The 23,985-nt window shown below is 40.4% G+C and overlaps 2 protein-coding genes across 2 annotated transcripts; both read left to right on the top strand.

Moving 5' to 3' along the window:
• The first annotated feature begins 1,153 nt into the window (after positions 1-1,153).
• On the top strand, positions 1,154-3,442 carry LOC110889597. Its single transcript, XM_022137161.1, has 2 exons — positions 1,154-2,557; positions 3,431-3,442. The coding sequence occupies exons 1-2, from the start codon at positions 1,154-1,156 to the stop codon at positions 3,440-3,442; spliced, it is 1,416 nt and encodes a 471-aa protein (XP_021992853.1).
• Positions 3,443-12,956: 9,514 nt separating this feature from the next.
• LOC110889610 lies at positions 12,957-14,366 on the top strand. Its single transcript, XM_022137173.1, has 2 exons — positions 12,957-14,132; positions 14,346-14,366. Exons 1-2 carry the CDS (start codon positions 12,957-12,959, stop codon positions 14,364-14,366), a joined length of 1,197 nt encoding a protein of 398 aa, XP_021992865.1.
• The last annotated feature ends 9,619 nt before the right edge of the window (positions 14,367-23,985 follow it).

Here is a 23,985-nt window from a genome sequence, read left to right as displayed (position 1 = left end):
TATAATGCGTCGTTAGCGTATAACTATGATCGGACGGTAATCTATGTGCTATGCCAAGTCTTACATGCCCAATTATCCCTAAACATGTTACTAAATCAGATTACAAATCAAAAATATGTTCACATAGTCAAATTACGGATTTTAGCTTCAAAAGGGCATTTTGGTCATTTCCTATGGGCATACAAGCTAACTAGCAAATGACTAACCGATCCTACGTGATCATAAGGTATAACCTCAGTGGTTATTCCCTATGTAATTATGATCACTAACTAAGCTTGGTCGGATCCAAAGATCGACCAAACGGGTCGGGTTCGGAAGTATAAGCGGTTGTTTAGACCGCTTATCTTACGACCCTAAACAAGCACAAACTAATAGTGCCGAGTTAGATATGTCAAAACATGTCTAACCTACTGATTTGGTATCAAAACAAAGTGTTTTGATACCCTAAAGTAGTTCCGTTGCAAAATGCGTGCTAAAACGCATTTTGACCGAAACTTTGACACTACAACTAGATAACGTGGTAATCAGCGGTTATAATCGCGAAGGATTATAAGTATCGTGATTACAATCACGTGTCAAAGTTCAATTGAACTTTGACTTGACCAATTGATGGTCAAAACCGAAAGTCAAACTGTTGGCCAAACTGTTTGACTTTCTGCACTACATAAGGAAAAAGCAAGAAAAAGAATGAAAGAAGCTCACTTAACTCTTGATCAAAGATTGCAAAATTTTGGTGGAGCGTATGTCTTCCAAAGGGAGCTAAACCCTAATTCTCTCTCTAGCTTATGGCGATTTTGTTCCCTCATCCGAAACCCTAGCCTCTTCAGCGTATTTTCGTCAAGATCAGATTAGGGTTTAGAGTTTCGAACATCTAATTCTCAATTCTGGTTTGCGGATATCTTTGATTTGTCCCTAGGGTTTTTTTTCTCTTCAATCGCCGCCGTCACTTCTGCTTCAAGCTTATTGGATTGAGTTTTTGGTTCGATCAGCCTGATTTATCAATTTCTTGGTCCGATTGGTAAGAATCATGGGTTAGGGCAATTGCTAGTTTAGGGTTTCGGTTTTTCGTTTTGTTATTTGTTGTCGGCTGGTTGTGTGGTTTCTTTTGATTCGTCTTTGATTGATTGGGTATAGAGAGTTGTTTTGCTTTGATATGGATGACCGGTTTAAGTCTGGTGGAAGGTCACCTTTGACGTTCCAACAGATTGCTGATCGTCTTCTGGATGTTAATGGTAACTCGGTGCAGCCAAAACGTGGGATTAACATTATTGATGAACTCACAAAGGTTTCTCGTCCCGTTCAAGTGCTTAATCTGGAGTCATCAACAGCTGAGGAATTGGCTAAGGATTCGGGGCACACCAAGGATGGATATTTACGGTCAAGCTCTAGCAGTACTTATATGCCTCCAAATTCTGATCATGTTGCTGAATCGGATGGGTTAGAGAACTTAAGACCGTCCGGGATGTCTAGTAATAGTGGTAACAACTCAAAACCGATGTCATATGTAGAATCGGTTTTAGCAGCCAAACCTGTTAAGGTTAATTTCAGATCTCTTGCTAGCACTGGTACGTATGAGGGTTGTGATGTGGTTCTACCTCGTGATTCGATTAGAGCAGTGCAAGAAAAATTAGCGAACACTCTGTACGGTTACTTCCTAGGTGACAGAGTTGCATATCCGGTTGTGGACTATTTTGTGAAGAACCAGTGGAAGAGGTTTGGATTACAGAAATCAATGATGAATGCTAATGGGTTCTTTTTCTTTAAGTTTGCTGATGAAGCTGGTATGTTGAATGTTCTTAAAGAAGGCCCTTGGATTATCCGGTCACAGCCTTTGTTTTTGCATATTTGGTCTCCTACTTCTAAGTTAGAAAAGAAGGAGGTAAAGAAGTTGCAAGTGTGGGTTAAAATCCATGATGTTCCGCTTGCTGCGTATACGGAGGATGGATTGAGTATGATTGCTACGGCTATTGGTGAGCCTAAGATGTTGGACACGTATACTTCATCTATGTGCATAGATAATTGGGGGAGGAGTAGCTACGCGAGAGCGTTAGTAGAAATTTCAGCTGAAAATGGGTTTAAGGAGGAGATAGTTATGGCAGTTCCAGAGTTGGAGGGGGAAGGCTTTAGTAAAGTGGTTTTGTCGGTTGAATATGAATGGAGTCCTCTTAGGTGTGCTCATTGTAAGGTGTTTGGTCATTCTGATGATTCCTGCCCGAGTCAGCCTAGGAGGGCTCCTAAGGGGCCGATCACTGGTCAGAACAAACAAGAGGGAAGCAATTCCCGGAAGCAAGTGAAACAGCCGGCTGTAGACAAAGAGGGGTTTACGGATGTGGAGCGCAAAAAAGCGGCTTGGAAATCAGGGTTTCCTGTTAATAAGCAGAAGCAGAAATTCGAATATCGGCCGATTGGATCCAAGCCGCAGGGTGGGGCTACTACCTCAGGTCCGCCACCTAGTGTCAAAACGCACAATCCGTTTGATGTTCTATCGGATACGGGTAAGAATGTGGGTAAAAATGGTGAAGCTCAGCATGACCAGCAGGATTCGGAGGAGGAGGAGGTTGAAGAAGTCTACAATGAAACTAGTGCATTTATGACATCGGGCACTCATCCTTTCTCCTCGCAAGCAGGGGCAAGCACCTCTTCTACCAAGTCCTCGAATGGATAGGCTAGCTGTTTTTCGTCTGAAGGGGCTGCTGTTTTGTGGCTTCTTTATATTTGATGATGGTGGTTGAGGATTTTGTTTTGTGTTTTTGCATTGTTTGTCTACTAGATGTCGTGTCATGATGTATAGTAGACTAGGATATGGGGGTTTTTGGTATTTGGTTTGTTTGTTTTACATATATGGGGCATGTCCTGTATATGAACTAGTGTGGAACATATCCTCACTACTTGTACTTAATTGCGGTTGCATTTTAATAGAATCACCGGGGTAACCCTTTACCCAAAAGAAGCTCACTTAAGGTCCTTGCTATCTTTTCTACAAGAAGACAAAGTCCCAAATGCTTGAGAGAGAGCTCCAAAGCAGATGTGAAGAGAGGAATGAGTGAATGAGCAAAGAAATGAGTTGATGGAGCATGGTATTTATAGTTGGACATGAAGAACAAGATCACTCCAAGTGTTTTTCTTAGCCATTAAGCATGAAATCACAACCATACATTTGTTAGGAGCAGGTGCAAAGCCTTGGAGAGGTGGTAACTTGGTTACCACACAAAGAAATTGCAAGATTGGCCCCTGAATTTACAAACTGTTGCTGAAAACACACTTTCTGCCCAGATGTGATGCTCGCGTAGCGCGACAGCATAGGCAGTAGGTGCTCGCGCTACGCTACCATGTATCAGGTTCAGCAAAGTTTCAAAAATGGCAGAAATGGTCCCTGCACGTGTTTAAAGACTTTTTCGATGCGTTTAAACCCCGTTAACCTCATTTCAAGGCTCTAAAATGAAGCTAAAGCATATGGGACTCAAAACATGCTCAAAAATATCTCGGATGTCGTTTCGTTTGGTCGTACGATCGCGTTGTTCGGTTAATTACGACGGAAGTCGTAACGAACGCAAAATCGATCCAAATTAAGCGACGAATGGAATTTTTGCATGGCGATCACTAAAATAAAAATATTTTAGTGTGTACAAAAATTTTGGATGTCCAGATGTGTCCAGAACGTAAGATACGCGCGAAAATGCAAACTTACGCCGTTTTTGACACTTTTAGTCCCTGTAAGATCATATAAGCATGTTTTCGCACACCGAACCTATCAAAGCTTATTTCTAAGCCATTTTTAGGTTATATATGGTATGTTTAACTTATGATCAAGTTCCGGACTATTCGACACCATACGAATCGTTATAGTTTCGCAGTTTGACACAAATAGTCCCTGCGATCGAATAAACTTGATTTCGGCATACCAAACCATCCAAAACTTATTTCTAAGTTATGTAAAGGTTATTTAAGGTATGTTAAGCCTATGTCACTATTCCGGAGTGTTTGTTGCATTAAACTGGTTATATTTACGCATCAGATCGCGTATAACTTTCCAGAAAGCGATTTAGAGCTTGAAATCGAACGAGAATTGATATGTGCAAACGATACACATATTTATAAAAATTCCAAGTATGAAATACAATATTTCATTGATTTGGTATTTGTTCGATGGTCTTGGAGGCACAGATGTCACAGTCTCCCCTACTTCAGGAAATTTCGTCCCGAAATTTAATCAGAGGAAACTTGTGAGAGCTCGAAACATGAAGTCGAAAAGATAAGACAATACTGGTTGGGTTCTGAACTTCTAGTAACTTTAATAACATTATGCTTGCAGTGTAAGAGGGACACTTATATACAAGTATATGAAGTGTCATTGGTGCGTCCATCGTACCTCATTACATCGTTCACATTCCGTCATTGTTGCCACTATCAGTTCTTACACATGATAAATCTTGTTGTGGTTTTTTGGGTAAAGGGTTACCCCGGTGAATCTATTAAAAATGCAACCGCAAATAAGTACAAGTAGTGAGGATGTGTTCCACACTAGTTCATATATGGGACATGCCCCATATATGTATGACCCAGCAAAAACAAAAACAACTATGACAACCCGTAACCTAGTCTACTATATATCATGATCTAGTAGACAAACAATGGAAAAAACAATACAAACTCCTCAGCCGCCATCATCAAAAATAAAGTTGCCACAAACCGGCAACCCCTTCAAACGAACCAAAAGCAGCCTATCCATTTGAGAATTTTGTGGAAGAGGTGCTTGCCCCTGCTTTCGAAGAGAACGGATGAGTACCCGATGTCATAAATGCACTAGTTTCATTGTATACTTCTTCGACCTCCTCTTCATCCGAATCCTGCCTGTCACTCGACTTTTTCTCCTTCTTCTCTCTACGACCCACAGTACTACCTCCCTGACCACCATCATCATCCTTAAGAGCATCAAAGGGGTTGGACGTTGATACCTGATTGTTCACCGGCTTCTTCAAGGACGAGATTGGTTTAGGGTTTACAACTGGTCTGTACACTACCTTAGGCTTCTGATTCTTCATGGGAAGACCTTGATTAGTAGATTTCTTCTTCTTTGCACCCACAACCTGAAAATCATCAATTTTCTTACTAGTCTCCCCACTCGAAGCGACCTGAGGCCTCTTTGGACACGAGTTATCCTCATGACCAAACACACAACAAGAGGAGCACCGTAAAGGCTCCCAATCATATTCTATTCTCACCTCCACCTTTGAATACCCACTACCATCCATAGATGGGATAGCAACCGTAACACTCTTTTTTAAATCAGCCCCCGCTTGCACTTCAATAAGCGCTCTAGCATAGCTACTCCTTCCCCAAGATTCAGCACACATCGAGGCAGTATACGTATCCAACATCTTTGGTGTCCCAATCATAGAAGCAACCAGGCTAAGTCCATCCTCAGTAAATGCCGCTAACGGCACATCATGCATCTTGACCCACACTGGAACCACATTAATATCCTCCTTTTCCATCTTGATAGAGGGCGACCACTCCTTCAAAATTATGGGAACACTTCTGATTAACCAAGGCCCATCCTCTAGCATTTGATTCATCCCTTCCTTAGAAGTAAACTTAAAGAAAAAGAAGCCGTTTGCATTCATCATGAGACGGGAAAGACCATATTTCGCCCAATTGTTTTTTGCAAAGTAATCGACCACAGGAAACGCCAAGCGTTTACCCAGAAAATATCCAAATAAGGTGTTAGCATACCTATCAGTAACTTGTTGAACCGAAGACAAAGGAATAACAACATCAGCCCCATCCACTCTCTCGGCAGATTCCATCGCCCGAAAGTTCACTCTAACCTTTTCTTTAGCATTCTTTACAATGTGAGCGAAGGAAGCAGGGCTTGCAGTCCCCGAAGAACGATCTTTACCATGAGCATCCCTATTATCCGCCGACGAAGCTGCACCAAGAAAACCTGAATTTGGCGAATACTTACTAGGGTACTCCCAAAATTTTTCAGATTTTTCAACATCCCTCTTTTCCTCATGAACCGGAACCGAGACCTTGGCAAGATTGTCTATGATGTTAAACCTTGCTGCAATTTCTTCAAACGTTGCCCTCGGTTTGACACGAATATCCTGTTGCTTACCACCAGAACCTGTTATATCATCCATCCCAAAAAAACTTCGTACAAGATCACCCACTAGTCAAATGTAGTGCAAACAGATTAACCTCTAATATGTATGAACGGCTGGAATTAGACAAAATATGGTTGACAAAAAGAAAACCCTAATAGCCGTAAGAGACAACCTCGATCAATGTAACAAAGAATCAGTCAAATGAAATTTATGAAGCCTCGTAAAGCATGAACTGTCTTTGTCAAAAAGGAAAACCCTAGCAGCCGAAAGCAATAACCTCGATCAAGGGAACAATAATCCGACAAAGAAATTAATGTAACCTCGTAAGAAACAAACTGTTTCTGCCAGCCCCACTAAGATACGAAACCCTAGTCAAAGATGAAAGAAGCAGCCGCCAACTTCAACTAAACACAGATCCCAAGAACGCAAAACCCTAATATGATAATACCAAACCTGACGATTTTGATTGATTAGTGCCTATGAGCAAGAAGAAATCTGATTCTTAGACACTAATCCAAAGATCAATTGAGACCAGGATTGAGATAATTCTCCTAGGGTTTCTTGTTCGCCGTTTTCGCCCAGAGTCCTTCAATTGGCATTACAAATCTTGTTGTGGTTTCTGTGCACTGAATTTCATAATTATGTACGCGTCCATAATTACGTAATTCCTTGCATAGTCCACACAGTGTATTTGATAATGTGTAGGGAGGAACCAAATGAACGAACCTGTGATGAGCGTGACTAGACCATCATTGAGTCCTTTAGATCAATAAATGATCTTTTGAAACAGACTACCTGGAAGTCTTTCCAGCTATATCACATATCATTCTTGACCAGATGTTGAATCAATCTTTAACTAGACCACTCAAGGGGTCTTTTTCGAAATATGAAATGGCACTTATATAATCCAAGGGTCTTAACTACCACGTAGAAGCCCATTAAGGATTTAAGGTAGTACCTTTGAATATCCTACTATGAATCCATCATATGAAGATATGGGAGATTCTATGCGGATTTTGAAAACAAAATCGGATCGCACCAAACACAAAGGAGAACACATAATCACAAAATCGCATAATTGATTAATTCGACCTTTAATTTGTTATCTTTGGACCCGGGTATTTAAAGTACACCAGGAATCCAATCCGTGGATTTTATTTGGCACTTTAAATATTTCCAAGAGTCTAACTATGAAGATAGGAAGATCTTAATAGGAATTCGGTTCTTGATGGTAAGCTTATCAAGCTTACGATAATAGATACACATACAAAAAGATCCATCTTTCCTTTTCACAAAGAGGGCAGGAGCTCCCCAAGGTGAAAAAGCTCGGACAGATGAATCCTTTTCTCAAATAACAATGGGTTTTTAAAAGAAATGAGCGTTTAAGGTTCTAGGGGAGATCACAAGTGATCATGGGATTGACAGAACCACACGAGCAATTTGTCTTTGTGTTGACATTACAAGGTTGCTTCAAACATTCATGCAATTGCAGTAGTTTAAAATAAAACCACAAATTTTATTTATATAACAACCGCATTGTCTGTTAAATGTTTAAAAGATAACAACCAGAAGAAATACAAAATACTAATTGTTTAAAGCTGCATCATCGATCGCCAAAGAGTGGTGTAACAAGTACAACTCAAAGTGACCAGAAGAATTCGGCTCCTATCCGAATAGGTAATCTGGATGCGAATTTCTGGGATTCCCCGGGTATGGGATACACGCCATGGTCAAGTTTGGAGAAACTGAAGTCGATGGCCGATCAGGGTGTGGAAAAATCGTCCGGTAGTACAGCTCCTATGTCCTTTTTTTTTTTTTTTTTTTTTTTGGGTAAAGGGTTACCCCGGTTAAATTTCATTCATCAACCAATAAATACAAGTGAGGAATAGAGTACACCTCAATTCTCTAGAATGACATGCCATTGCTAGAGTACACATAAAAGAAAACAAGAAATAAAGAAACATAACTCGCAATTGCATAACCACGTCACATAGCGACACACCCGAGCCCACACGGCCCTACGCAAAACTATTACCGAAAGTCAGCCACACTCATCTTGATCCATCAATAGCTCACGTGGGAGCCGCCAATCATTTAACACTTGGGAGATGTTACCCGTTCTTTTGAACTTCATAGTGTGCAATTTCATTCTGATCGTCATTAGAATTACCTCTATTAGCTGGTTTGCACTCCGTTTCTTCGAAGTGAACAATCTGTTATTTCGCTCTTGCCAAACCAAATACGCCGACGCTGCCACCACTAGCTTCCCAATAATGTGAATGGCCCGTTTAGACCCCGCGTGCTGCGTAAGATAATTCATAATTTCCTCCCATCTTTCCCCTATCGTTTGCATGCCCGCCTTTTCCCGAACTCCATACCAAATTTGTGAAGCATATTCACACTCAAAAAATAGATGATTGTGCGAGTCAGGCCCCGAAACACATAACGAACAACACATCAGGTTATAATTTGCATTACCTGAAGATCGCCATTTGCTCATAACATCTTGAGTTTTCAACTTCTTACAAACTATCAACCACATGAGAAAAGCATGTCTAGGAATCGCTTGAGGATACCATACTACATTCTCCCAAGTAACCTTTTCTTGACTCACCCGAATATCATTCCACACTTCGTAGGTGTTGTAATCTGTGTCTTTACCATCTCTAGTTCTCCAAATGACCCTATCTTGCACTTGAGGCACTAGTGTAACATTAGCAAGCTGGTGCAAAACGGGAAATCTATTTACCCATGAGATCGGCCAACCCCACTCTCCATTATGATACACGTTAGCGACCCTTTCCCCCATATCATAACCTGCATTTGCAATCATTCTAGGAGTAATAAAGAGATTCAAAGGACATACGTTATCCCATGTATCGAACCACACTCGAGTGTTGCTTCCATTTCCCATCTTGATCCAAACATGTCTGCGAATAATTGTTCTCATTTGAAGCATCTTTCGCCAACCCCAAGTAATGTTGTTCCTGACCGGCAACTCCCAGAAACTTCTATTTCGAATACGGTACGAGTGCACCCATTTAACCCATAATGATTCCCTATGTGTCAAAAGACTCCATATATGAGCAACCATTAGCGCATTATTCATATCTGAGATTTTTCTTATACCCAAACCCCCTTCTTCCTTCGGCAAACACACCCGACTCCACTTGACCTTCGCCTTACCCTTTATGTTGTTACCTTGGGCCCAAAGAAATCGTCGCATTCTGTCTTCGAGTTCGCTAATAATTCTCTTTGGTAAAATAAAGACAGATGACCAGTAAACATGCATAGATGATAAAACTGATCTGACTAGTTGGAGCCGCCCCGCAAAAGACAGACTTTTTGCTTTCCAATCCGTAATTCGCGACTCCAAATTATCCACAAGCCTCTTACAATCAGAATAATTCAATCTGGATGAAATGAGTGGAACCCCAAGGTACCTGACCGGAAGATTACCTTCATCAAACTGCATGATACTTCGGATTTGAGCCTTAACATGATTCGGAACACCTCCAAAGAAGACAGTGCTCTTCGTCATGCTAAGGACCAATCCCGACATATCCTTGAATAAGTTCAGCGACTCCAGAATAACTGCTGCAGAAGGAGGATCACCGCGAGCAAATAAGAATAAATCATCTGCAAAACATAAATTTATGATCCTTTGCTCGTCACATTTATGGTGGAACTTAAAGTCTGCCGTATCGTCAACTCGTTTTTGGAGAATCAATGTGAGGACCTCCATAACCAGTGTGAATAGATATGGAGACATAGGGTCCCCCTGACGAAGACCCCGCTTCCCTTTAAAATATCCATGTAGGTTACCGTTTATGGAAAGCGAAAAAGTTGTAGATGTAACACAAGCCAACACCCACTCGATCATCTTCTTGTGAAAGCCGAAACCATGTAAGATGGTCTCTAGGAAACCCCAATCTACAGTATCATAAGCCTTTTGAATATCAACTTTAAACGCACATCTCGGAGGACCATGACTGTGATGATAGTTGTGCATAAGCTCCTGTGTTAGAAGGATATTATCTGATATCTTCCTGCCCGGAATGAACGCTGACTGGTTAATATTGACAATATCTCCTAAACCCTCTTTAATACGAGTCGTGATGATCTTGCTTATACACTTGTACAGCGTATTGCAGCAAGAAATAGGCCTATAATCTGTAACTGAAGCCGGAGTTTTCACCTTCGGGATAAGAGAAATTACCGTATGATTTAGCTGGTTTAGAAGCTTTCCATTCAGAAAAAATTCTTTTACCGCTAAGTAGACATCTTTCCCAACAACATCCCATGCTTTTTTAAAAAACACCGAGGTATAACCATCCGGACCAGGCGCCTTGTTCCCTGCGATTGAGAACATAGCTGTTTTTATTTCCTCATCAGTCACTTGACGGACCATGTTATTAGCTTTCACCTGAGTTAACTTGTTCCGAAATATATCCATATCCGGCCTACATACGACCTGACCCACATTCCCAAAAAAATTCGAGTAGTGATTGACGAAAGCTAAAGCCGCCGCCCCCCCCCCCCCCTCATGCACACTCCCATCCGTATCCTGAATCAAAAAAATACGGCTTCGGTGGTTTTTGGCTTTGACAACGTTATGAAAATATTTAGTATTAGAATCCCCGAGCGTTAACCAGTCCACTTTTGATTTTTGTTGAAGAAAAGCAGCTTCATCATGAACAGCTTCTTTATAGTTCTTTAGAAGAAGACTATGCTTCGCTAACACATCCCCATTAGACGGGACCTGATCCATAACAAGCTGACATTCATCCAGTTCCTTTCTAGCCTTCTTAACATTCTCATGCAGGTTCCCTTGCTGGAAGAAAAGCTTACGTAACGGAGTTTTAAGCAACTTCATTTTAATAACAACCTGGTACATGCGAAATCCTGTAATCTCTTTTCCCCAGATCTGATTAATAGCTTCCATAAAACCATGCTTTTCAGCAATTAGATTCACAAATTTAAACGGTCTTGGTTTGTCTCTTGTCACAGTTGGCAACTTTAATATGCAAGGGGCGTGGTCAGATATCCGAAATGGGTGAAAATAAGCTCCAGCGTTTGGAAACTCAGCAACCAGGTTAATATTGCCCATGATTCGGTCCAGTTTTTTAAAAATAATACCTCCTCTATGCTGGTTATTCGACCAAGTGTAATGCAGCCCCGTGCTATTAACATCAAACATATCTATGGATTGAACACACTCTCGAAACTCCCTGGTTCCAATGCTATAAGAAGACGAACCTGCACTCGAGTCATCATGAGATAGGGAAGCATTGAAATCTCCCATCACAACCCACGGTTTGTCTTTCATAATAGAGTTGTGCGCACACAAGTTGTTCCACAAGTCCCTTCGCAATTTATAATTATTATCCGCATAGACAAAAGAACAAAACAAGGATTTGCTATCTCGTTTAAACATCACTTGAGTATGAACCACCTGATCCGTTTGCGCTAAAACCATCACATCAGCCATATTCGGGTCCCAACCAAGCATGATCCGAGTACCCTTAACACAACAGCTAGCATTTGAGTTCCACATCCACGAGCTAAAAACTTTTTGACACACCTTTGTAACATTCGCCGTGTCAACATGGGTCTCCATAATAGCACACACCTGAACATGATTATCCATAACAACCTGACGAACCTCCTTCTGTTTGAGGGAGCGGTTCAACCCCCTAATATTCCATGAAGCAACACTACCCATTAAAAACCATCGTAACCGGGTGTGCTTGCACCCTCAGAATTGTTTGCAATCTTGTTCTCCATAAACTTTGGAATATCAGCCAAAAGAGTATCAACATCGGTCTCATCGGTCATCAATACCTCATCCGTAATATGGCTCTTTCCTTTTGCATGCTTTCTTGCTTGTACATTAGCTCCTTCCCCTTTATCATCATCCACATTGCTAGTCTCCTCACCTAAAATGTCAAAAGGGTTAGAAGTTTCAATCTTTTGCTTATTCAATTCTGCATTGCCCTGATTTGACTTCGGTTTCACCACGGGCCTATACGTAAACTTTGGTTTCTGGTTCTTGACGTTCACACCCTGAATGTACGGTTTCTTTGTTTTCACAACGTTTCCCTGAATATCATCATTATGCTTATTGCTTCCATCACGCGTAACCTGGACCGGATTCTTTGGACATGAGTTTTCATTATGGCCGAACACACAACATGAGGAGCATCTCAATGGTTCCCAATCATAGTCAACTTTAACTTCCACTTTCACATGACCAGTTCCCTCCAAACTAGGAATAGCTACCGTGATACTTTTCTTTAGGTCCTTCTCCGCATGTATCTCAACCATAGCCCTTGCAAAACTGCTCCTCCCCCATGATTCCGTACACATTGTCGCGGTGTAGGAATCTAACATTTTTGGTGTTCCAACCTTTGAAGCCAACAAGCTCAATCCATCCTCTGTAAATGCCGTCAAGGGAACATCGTGCATTTTAATCCAAACTGGAACAGTTTTAATATCCTGCTTCTCAACTATGACATTCGACGACCATTCATTCAAAATAATTGGCACATTCCTGATTGTCCACGGACCATCTTCCAAAAGCTTATCCATCCCCTCTTTCGTTTTAAATTTAAAGAAAAAGAAACCCTTCGCGTTCATCATTAACCTTGAAAGGCCATATTTTACCCAGTTATTTTTAGCAAAGTAGTCCACAACCGGATAGGCTAGTCTTTTTCCCAAAAAATAGCCATACAACGTATTTTCATATCTATCATTCACCTGTTTCACTGACGAGATAGGAATCACAACATCCGCCCCCTCAACGGTTTCATTTGACTCCATAGCCCTGAAGTTTTCGGATAGGCTCCTATGTCCTTCTCAAACAGCTATGTTTCGGATCAGGGGGAGAAGTTGCAGAAGGCAACTAGGTTTTCGGATAATGTGAATTTTGGTCAGGAGGTTCAGGTTAACCGAAGTGTTGAAGAAAGCTCAAATTCGGTTGTGGCAGCCAACCCTGTCAAGGTAAATTTCAGAACTCTTGCTAGTTCTGATGTGCATGAAGGCTGTGATGTGGTGCTTCCTCGAGACTCTATTCGGGCTGTTCAGGACAAGTTAGCATATACTCTTTACGGATATTTCTTGGGGGATCGAGTTGCCTACCCAGTAGTGGATTATTATGTACGGAATAACTGGAAAAAGTTTGGATTGCAAAAATCCATGATGAATGCAAAGGGGTTTTTCTTTTTCAAGTTTGCTGATGAAGCTGGGATGATGAATGTGCTTAAGGAGGGTCCTTGGATTATCCGAGCTCAGCCTATTTTTCTAAATATCTGGTCGCCAACTTCAAAGCTTGAAAAGAAGGAGGTAAAGAAAGTGCAAGTGTGGGTCAAAATACATGATGTTCCAATTGTTGCTTACACGGAGGATGGATTGAGTATGATTGCTACAGCTATTGGCGAGCCGAAATTGTTGGATACTTACACTTCATCAATGTGTATGGATTCGTGGGGAAGGAGTAGTTATGCTCGAGCTCTGTTAGAAATCTCAGCTGATAATGATTTTAAGGATGAGATAGTTGTAGCGATTCCAAATCTGGAGGGTGAAGGTTTTTGTAAACAGAAACTTTATGTGGAGTATGAATGGAGTCCTCATAGATGCGCTCACAGTAAAGTCTTTGGCCATTCTGATGATACTTGTCCGAGGCAGATTAGGAGGGCTCCTAAAGAGCCTATGAAGAGCCAGAAACAGCAGGTTGTGAACAATAATCGTAAGCAAGAGAAATCGCCTGTTGTAGACAAGGATGGTTTCATGGATGTGGATCGCAAGAAAGTGGCGAGAAAAACGGGATTTCCTGTTAATAAGCAGAAGAAGCAGTTTGAATACAGACCGGTTGGTCCGAAACCGAGTGGGGGAGCGTCATCTTCGGTCCCTCCATCAAAGGTTAAAATTCAAAATAGGTTCGGTGTGTTACAGGATGACGATCCGGTTCGGGGTTGTAAAAATGGTGAAGCTCAGCATGACCAGCAGGAATCGGATGAGGAGGAGGTTGAAGAAGTCTACAATGAAACTAGTGCATTTATGACATCGGGCACTCATGCTTTCTCCTCGAAAGCAGGGGCAAGCACCTCTTCTACCAGGTCCTCGAATGGATAGGCTAGCTGTTTTTCGTCTGAAGGGGCTGCTGTTTTGTGGCTACTTTATATTTGATGATGGTGGTTGAGGATTTTGTCTTGTGTTTTTGTATTGTCTGTCTACTAGATGTCGTGTCATGATGTATAGTAGACGAGGATATGGGGTGTTATTGGTCTTTGGTTTGTTTTGTTTTACATATATGGGGCATGTCCTGTATATGAACTAGTGTGGAACCTATCCTCACTACTTGTACTTAATTGCGGTTGCATTTTAATAGAATCACCGGGGTAACCCTTTACCCAAAAAAAAAAAAAAAAAAAAAATCATCGATCGCCTCGTTGATGTTAAATACTCGTCCACGAGCGGGATTCACATTCACGTTCGCGTTCGGATTTGGGTTAACATTCGCATTCGCGTTTACCAATCTCGGGCAATTGTTGCGAAAATGACCCATTTCTCCGCAATTGAAACATGAACCAGGTGGGAATCTCACAGCATTCCATTGAGCTTGTGCTGGAACCTGGGCAGCCTGATTTTGATCAAAACGACAAGTATTGGCCAAATGCCCAAGCCTACCACATGTAGCACACTGTTTACAGGCCTGTTGGGCAACATGGTGACCATTACATCGAGTGCAGTGAGGTGCGGTACCAGCATATGCTTTCTTTGCAGGAGGTTGAGTCGGTGGGTTCTGAGGGTTCTGTGCAGTCTGATTGGTGACAGCGAAGTTTTGGGAAGCCTTGCGCTTCCTTGACTTCTTCGATGCCTCATCCTGCTTCTCACCCTTACCCTTTTCAGAATCGGTTGACTTCTTTTTATCACCCTTGCGGGTGAGTTTACCCTTCCTGACTTGAGATTCAGTCAGGGTAGCAGACAACTCGATCGCTTGACGAACGGTAGTAGGATTAACGCCAGTCAGGATGTCCTGAATGGAGTCGGGTAAACCATCGATATACCTCTCAATTGCCTTATCCAACGGGGTAACCATCGTGGGACACAACAAACTAAGCTCCTCAAATCGATCCGTATAAGCACGGTGTTCTCCCCCGACTTGTTTCAAATCGTCAAATTCTCGTTCCAACACTCGAATCTCGTGTCGGGGACAGAACTCTCTCATCATGAGAGCTCGGAGCTCATCCCAAGTCTGTGCTAGTGCCACTTCGGCACCCCTATCACGCATCACTCCGTTCCACCATGTAAGAGCTCGCTTCTCAAATACGCTTGAAGCAAACTCAACTTTGCGCGCATTCGGACACTGCACATGTCTGAATGTGCTCTCGATACTCTCAAACCATTGCAGGAGTGCGGTTGCTCCTTGTGACCCAGAAAACTTAAGCGGCTTCGCAGAATTGAAATTCTTGAAATTACACGGTGCATTGTTGTTGTTATTATTGTTATTGTATAGCTCGTGGATTTGGGTCACAATGCCTGGAAGCACAGCAGCCATTTGTTGAGAGACAAGGGCTGCGAGTTCCTCAGCAGTATAAGTTCGAGCATCGGTTTGAGTATTGCGTCGTGGAGGCATTGTCTAAAAAGGAAACATGGGAAACGCGTGAGGTTGACAATTGGAGGAACAAAAGAGGTATTGAAAATATCGACACCACACAAGGAAGGCGATCATTTGTTCGTTACCTTGAACAAACAAACGACACGCAGTGACAAATCAAAGTAAATAGGTCAAAATAATGTATCGCGAAGACATGGTCGCCTATAAGTGAACACTCACCCCAAGAGTTCCCAGGTAAGAGTGACTGGTCCGATAATGCGGATTTGTACGAACACTCTAGCCTTAGACAGAAAACTCAGGGTACAGGCATTCACTCTTCCAGTTTGCACGTGTTCACATTATTTAGACTCAAACTTTGACGATTTGAAAACTCGAAAGGCACAAAGCCAAAGATGAATCAGACTGGAAGGGTTCAAAACCTTATAATAGAAGGTTCAAAACCTAGTAATCAATCATCCAAGGATAGATGATTAATTTTCAAAGCGGATTCGTTATTGTGTTCTTGTTGTGGTTATCACCTAAGGATAGGTGACAGTATTGTTTTAAAATTTCTAAACACAAGTAAACTTGTGTTAGGGTCCTAAAGTTATAGTCTAGGTCAAAGCAATGCTAATAACCTAATTCCCTATAACCATTGGCTCTGATACCAACTCTTCTGTCACACCCCGACCACGTTAAAACAACAAACCGTGGCGGAAACGTCGGGGAGTGTTGCAACAGAATTATTGTTTCACAACCATGGTAACCAAATGTTTTGTTTTATTGAATTATTATGTAATGTATATTGTCTTTAAAACAAACAAACTACATATTGTTTATTGCTGTTTTTAGATCACTAAGGCCTCGTCCAGGTCCTATGTGACGCAAACTTCCTAGCAAGCAACATCAAGCAATATCTCCTGAAACATATGTAAAAAAATAAAGTCAGCAAAGAAATGCTGGCGAGTACATAGGTTTTGTGGGAGTATTGGATTCATGGCTCGTTTATATGTTGCAGTACCTCGTTAGACTACAAGAGTCAAAAATACAAACCTCGTTTTGAAAAGTGTATTGCAACATAATTAACCAACTCAAATCAAATTGGTTATAGTTTATAAAATCTCGTAGCCATGAGTCTTAACCCAAAAACATTTGTTTTAGTAAAATAATTTGGAAACATCTCGTAAAAGCTCGTTAATAAAACTCGTATGGTTTATATCGTTTCGAAAACCTCGTTGTGTGATATCGTTTCAAATCGTTTTCCCAAGTGAACTAAATAATGACACGCAATGTAATATGATAGAATCACTTATATATAAGAAGTACCAGCGGCGTATCTACCATGATTCTAGCATACTACACTCGTTCCATTATTTAATCACTACCCAAATCCAATCGTTTAATTCGTTTATCTCGTTTCAAATCGTGTATCTCGTTTCAAATTGTTTAACTCGACCCAAAATCGTATTCGTTTTAATAGTGAAAAATACTTTTGGTCGTCTCGTTAACAACATTCAAACCTTCGTGACTCGTTTAACTCGTTTCTCGTTTCCTATTAACAAACCACCAAAGGGTAAGTTAACAATCATCAGGTTCGGTCGTTACCTACATAACCCCCACACATAACCATGGGTGTAGTCTGATAACGGGATTTGTCAGATCCTATGGTACCATAACCTAATACTGGTCGGCTTGATCAGAGCTAATGAATGTCATTTGTTATGTAAATACAACCAACAAGTCTTGTTCACCTTATTGAAATCGTTATTAGTTTTGTATAAACCATCTTAATCGTTTTTGATATCATCGTTTAAACCTTGAAAATCGTTTTGTACATATGTCTCACCCCAAAACAATTGAAAACAATAAAATAGGGGAACTATGTACTCACTTGAGATTGTAGGGTATCCTTGATTTTGTGAACTATCGATGCACGGGCAATCAAGGAATCAAGTGGTACCTAGTATCGGATTGCTAGATAAATAAATCGACACCTAAATCGGGAGATAGGATAGAATGAGGTTCTATAAATCAAAGGAGTATTTGAACTCATATGGTATGATTTAATAGGCCCTACATTCTGATTGAAAGGCCTACCTAAGTGCTTTTGACCCGTTTCGACCCATTATGGTAACATAAGCTACTATAATGCGTCGTTAGCGTATAACTATGATCGGACGGTAATCTATGTGCTATGCCAAGTCTTACATGCCCAATTATCCCTAAACATGTTACTAAATCAGATTACAAGTCAAAAATATGTTCACATAGTCAAATTACGGATTTTAGCTTCAAAAGGGCATTTTGGTCATTTCCTATGGGCATACAAGCTAACTAGCAAATGACTAACCGATCCTACGTGATCATAAGGTATAACCTCAGTGGTTATTCCCTATGTAATTATGATCACTAACTAAGCTTGGTCGGATCCAAAGATCGACCAAACGGGTCGGGTTCGGAAGTATAAGCGGTTGTTTAGACCGCTTATCTTACGACCCTAAGCAAGCACAAACTAATAGTGCCGAGTTAGATATGTCAAAACATGTCTAACCTACTGATTTGGTATCAAAACAAAGTGTTTTGATACCCTAAAGTAGTTCCGTTGCAAAATGCGTGCTAAAACGCATTTTGACCGAAACTTTGACACTACAACTAGATAACGTGGTAATCAGCGGTTATAATCGCGAAGGATTATAACTATCGTCATTACAATCACGTGTCAAAGTTCAATTGAACTTTGACTTGAACAATTGATGGTCAAAACCGAAAGTCAAACTGTTGGCCAAACTGTTTGACTTTCTGCACTACATAAGGAAAAAGCAAGAAAAAGAATGAAAGAAGCTCACTTAAGGTCCTTGCTATCTTTTCTACAAGAAGACAAAGTCCCAAATGCTTGAGAGAGAGCTCCAAAGCAGATGTGAAGAGAGGAATGAGTGAATGAGCAAAGAAATGAGTTGATGGAGCATGGTATTTATAGTTGGACATGAAGAACAAGATCACTCCAAGTGTTTTTCTTAGCCATTAAGCATGAAATCACAACCATACATTTGTTAGGAGCAGGTGCAAAGCCTTGGAGAGGTGGTAACTTGGTTACCACACAAAGAAATTGCAAGATTGGCCCCTGAATTTACAAACTGTTGCTGAAAACACACTTTCTGCCCAGATGTGATGCTCGCGTAGCGCGACGGCATAGGCAGTAGGTGCTCGCGCTACGCTACCATGTATCAGGTTCAGCAAAGTTTCAAAAATGGCAGAAATGGTCCCTGCACGTGTTTAAAGCCTTTTTCGATGCGTTTAAACCCCGATAACCTCATTTCAAGGCTCTAAAATGAAGTTAAAGCATAGGGGACTCAAAACATGCTCAAAAATATCAAGAAGATTCATGAAAACCTTCAGACAGCTAGAAGCCGTCAGAAGTGTTACGCGGATCGACGACGCAAGCCCTTGGAATTCCAAGTTGGTGATCACGTCCTACTCAAGGTATCCCCTTGGAAAGGTGTGATTAGATTTGGAAAGAAAGGAAAACTTGCACCTCGTTATGTTGGACCATTCAAGATCGTTGAAAGAATCGGAAAAGTAGCCTACAGATTAGAGCTACCTCCTGAACTTGGAAATGTTCATCCAACATTCCACGTGTCCAATCTCAGAAAGTGTTTAGCTGATGAGAACCTCCACATACCACTTGATGAAATTCGTGTTGATAATACAATGCACTTCGTTGAGAAACCTGTGGAGATAGTGGACCGTTCGTTTAAACAGTTGAAAGGCAAGCGGATTAAATTGGTCAAAGTTCGCTGGGAATCTAAACGTGGCCCAGAGTTTACTTGGGAACGTGAAGATCAGATGAAAGCGAAATATCCACATCTATTCTCATAAGTTTCCTCTAAATAAATTTCGGGACGAAATTTTACAAACCCTGAACAATACAATATTAATAAAACAGTGTGTTTTGATCCCAATGTTTGTCATTTATGTTTGGTTTTGTGCCCATGTTGATTTTTGATTGATTTTAAACTCTATATCGTTTTCTGGAAAGTTATACGTGAACGGATGCGTAAACACGATCAGTTAACCGCGACAAACACTCCGGAACATCATCATAAACTTAACATACCTTAAATAACCTTTACATAACTTAGAAATAAGTTTTAAAGGCTTTGGTATGGCAAAAACAAGTTTATTCGCTCTCAGGGACTATTTGCGTCAACTTGCGAAAGTCTGCCGTTTCGTAAGGCAACGTACGGTCCGGAACTTGATCATAAGTTAAACATACCATAAATAACCTAAACATGGCTTAGAAATAAGCTTTGATAAGTTCGGTGTGCAAAAACATGCTTACATGATCTTACAGGGACTAAAAGTGTCAAAAACGACGTAAGTTTGCATTTTCGCGCATATCTTACGTTCTGGACACATCTGGACATCCAAAATTTTTGTACACACTAAAATATTTTTATTTTAGTGATCGGCATGCAAAAATTCCATTCGTCGCTTAATTTGGATCGGTTTTGCGTTCGTTACGACTTCCGTCGTAATTAACCGAACAACGCGATCGTACGACCAAACGAACCAACATCCAAGATGTTTTCGAGCATGTTTTGAGTCCCCTATACTTTAACTTCATTTTAGAGCCTTGAAATGAGGTTAACGGAGGTTAAAAACGTCAAAAACAAGCTTAAACACGTGCAGGGACCATTTCTGTCATTTTTGAAACTTTGCTGAATCTGATACATGGTAGCGTAGCGCGAGCACCTACTGCCTATGCCGTCGCGCTACGCGAGCATCACATCTGGGCAGAAAGTGTGTTTTCAGCAACAATTTGTAAATTCAGGGGCCAATCTTGCAATTTCTTTGTGTGGTAACCAAGTTACCACCTCTCCAAGGCTTTGCACCTGCATCAAACAAGTGTATGGTTGTGATTTCATGCTTAATGACTAAGAAAAACACTTGGAGTGATCTTGTTCTTCATGTCCAACTATAAATACCATGCTCCATCAACTCATTTCTTTGCTCATTCACTCATTCCTCTCTTCACTTCTGCTTTGGAGCTCTCTCTCAAGCATTTGGGACTTTGTCTTCTTGTAGAAAAGATAGCAAGGACCTTAAGTGAGCTTCTTTCATTCTTTTTCTTGCTTTTTCCTTATGTAGTGCAGAAAGTCAAACAGTTTGGCCAACAGTTTGACTTTCGGTTTTGACCATTAATTGGTCAAGTCAAAGTTCAATTGAACTTTGACACGTGATTGTAATCACGATAGTTATAATCCTTCGCGATTATAACCGCTGATTACCACGTTATCTAGTTGTAGTGTCGAGTCAAAGTTTCGGTCAAAATGCGTTTTAGCACGCATTTTGCAACGGAACTACTTTAGGGTATCAAAACACTTTGTTTTGATACCAAATCAGTAGGTTAGACATGTTTTGACATGTCTAACTCGACACTATTAGTTTGTGCTTGTTTAGGGTCGTAAGATATGCGGTCTAAACAACCGCTTATACTTCCGAACCCGACCCGTTTGGTCGATCTTTGGATCCGACCAAGCTTAGTTAGTGATCATAATTTCATAGGGAATAACCACTGAGGTTATACCTTATGATCACATAGGATTGGTTAGTCATATGCTTGTTAGCTTGTATGCCCATAGGAAATGACCAAAATGCCCTTTTGAAGCATAAATCCGTATTTTGACTATGTGAACATAATTTTGACATATAACCTGATTTAGTAACATGTTTAGGGATTATTGGGCATGTAAGACTTGGCATAGCACATAGTTAACCATCCGAACATAGTTTTATGCTAATGACGCCTTATAGTGACTTATGTTACCATAATGTGTCGAAACGGGTCAAAAGCACTTAGGTAGGCCTTTCAATCAGAATGTTGGGACTATTAAATCATACCATATGAGTTTAATTACTCATTTGATTTATAGAACCTCATTCTATCCTATCTCCCGATTTAGGTGTCGATTTATTTATCTAGCAATCCGATACTAGGTACCACTTGATTCCTTGATTGCCCGTGCATCGATAGTTCACAAAATCAAGGATACCCTACAAATCTCAAGTGAGTACATAGTTCCCCTATTTTATTGTTTTCAATTGTTTTGGGGTGAATCATATGTATAAAACGATTTTCAAGGTATAAACGATGATTTCAAAAACGATTAAGATGGTTTATACAAAACTAATAACGATTTCAATAAGGTGAACAAGACTTGTTGGTTGTAATTACATAACAAATGACATTCATTAGCTCTGATCAAGCCGACCAGTATTAGGTTATGGTACCATAGGATCTGACAAATCCCGTTATCAGACTACACCCATGGTTATGTGTGGGGGTTATGTAGGTAACGACCGAACCTGATGATTGTTAACTTACCCTTTGGTGGTTTGTTAATACGAAACGAGAAACGAGTTAAACGAGTCACGAAGGTTTGAATGTTGTTAACGAGACGACCAAAAGTATTTTTCACTATTAAAACGAATACGATTTTGGGTCGAGTAAAACGATTTGAAACGAGATACACGATTTGAAACGAGATAAACGAATTAAACGATTGGCTTTGGGTAGTGATTAAATAATGGGATGAGTGTAATATGATAGAATCATGGTAGATACGCCGCTGGTACTTCTTATATATAAGTGATTCTATCATATTACATTGCGTGTCATTATTTAGTGCACTTGGGAAAACGATTTGAAACGATATCACACAACGAGGTTTTCGAAACGATATAAACCATACGAGTTTTATTAACGAGCCTTTACGAGATGTTTCCGAATTATTTTACTAAAACAAATGTTTTTGGGTTAGGAGTCATGGCTACGAGATTTTATAAACTATAACCATCTTGATTTGAGTTGGTTAAACTATGTTGCAATACACTTTTCAAAACGAGGTTTGTATTTTGACTCTTGTAGTCTAACGAGGTATTGCAACATACAAACAAGCCATGAACCCGATACTCCCACAAAACTATGTACTCGCCAGCAATTTCTTTGCTGACTTTACTTTTTTTTACATATGTTTCAGGTGATATTGCTTGATGTTGCTTGTTAGGAAGTTTGTGTCACATAGGACCTGGACGAGGCCTTAGTGACTTAAAAACAGTCATAACAATATGTAGTTTGTTTGTTTTGATTTAAAGACAATGTACATTACATAATAATTCAATAAAACAAAACATTTGGTTACCATGGTTATGAAACAATAATTCTGTTACAGCACTCCCCGACGTTTCCGCCACGGTTTGTTGTTTTAACGTGGTCGGGCATTTTCAATTATGTCTTGTGCAGCACTCCCCTATTTTACGTAATTATGGACGCGTACATAATTATGAAATTCAGTGCACAGAAACCACAGTAAGATTTATGATGTGTAAGAACTGATAGTGGCAACAATGACGGAATGTGAACGATGTAATGAGGTACGATGGACGCACCAATGACACTTCATATACTTGTATATAAGTGTCCCTCTTACACTGCAAGCATAATGTTATTAAAGTTACTAGAAGTTCAGAACCCAACTAGTATTGTCTTATCTTTCCGACTTCATGTTTCGAGCTCTCACAAGTTTCCTCTGATTAAATTTCGGGACGAAATTTCCTCAAGTAGGGGAGACTGTGACATCTGTGCCTCCAAGACCATCGAACAAATACCAAATCAATGAAATATTGTATTTCATACTTGGAATTTTTATAAATATGTGTATCGTTTGCACATATCAATTCTCGTTCGATTTCAAGCTCTAAATCGCTTTCTGGAAAGTTATACGCGATCTGATGCGTAAATATAACCAGTTTAATGCAACAAACACTCCGGAATAGTGACATAGGCTTAACATACCTTAAATAACCTTCACATAACTTAGAAATAAGTTTTGGATGGGTTGGTGTGTCGAAAACAAGTTTGTTCAATCGCAGGGACTATTTGTGTCAAACTGCGAAACTATACCGATTCGTATGGTGTCGAACAGTCCGGAACTTGATCATAAGTTAAACATACCATATATAACCTAAAAATGGCTTAGAAATAAGCTTTGATAGGTTCGGTGTGCGAAAACATGCTTATATGATCTTACAGGGACTAAAAGTGTCAAAAACGGCGTAAGTTTGCATTTTCGCGCGTATCTTATGTTCTGGACACATCTGGACATCCAAAATTTTTGTACACACTAAAATATTTTTATTTTAGTGATCGCCATGCAAAAATTCCATTCGTCGCTTAATTTGGATCGATTTTGCGTTCGTTACGACTTCCGTCGTAATTAA

This window comes from Helianthus annuus, chromosome 2 (genome assembly GCF_002127325.2).
Source record: "Helianthus annuus cultivar XRQ/B chromosome 2, HanXRQr2.0-SUNRISE, whole genome shotgun sequence".
NCBI lineage: Eukaryota > Viridiplantae > Streptophyta > Magnoliopsida > Asterales > Asteraceae > Helianthus > Helianthus annuus.
The sequence above is the reverse complement of the archived record's forward strand: the minus strand, read 5'-3'. Positions and strand labels throughout refer to the sequence as shown.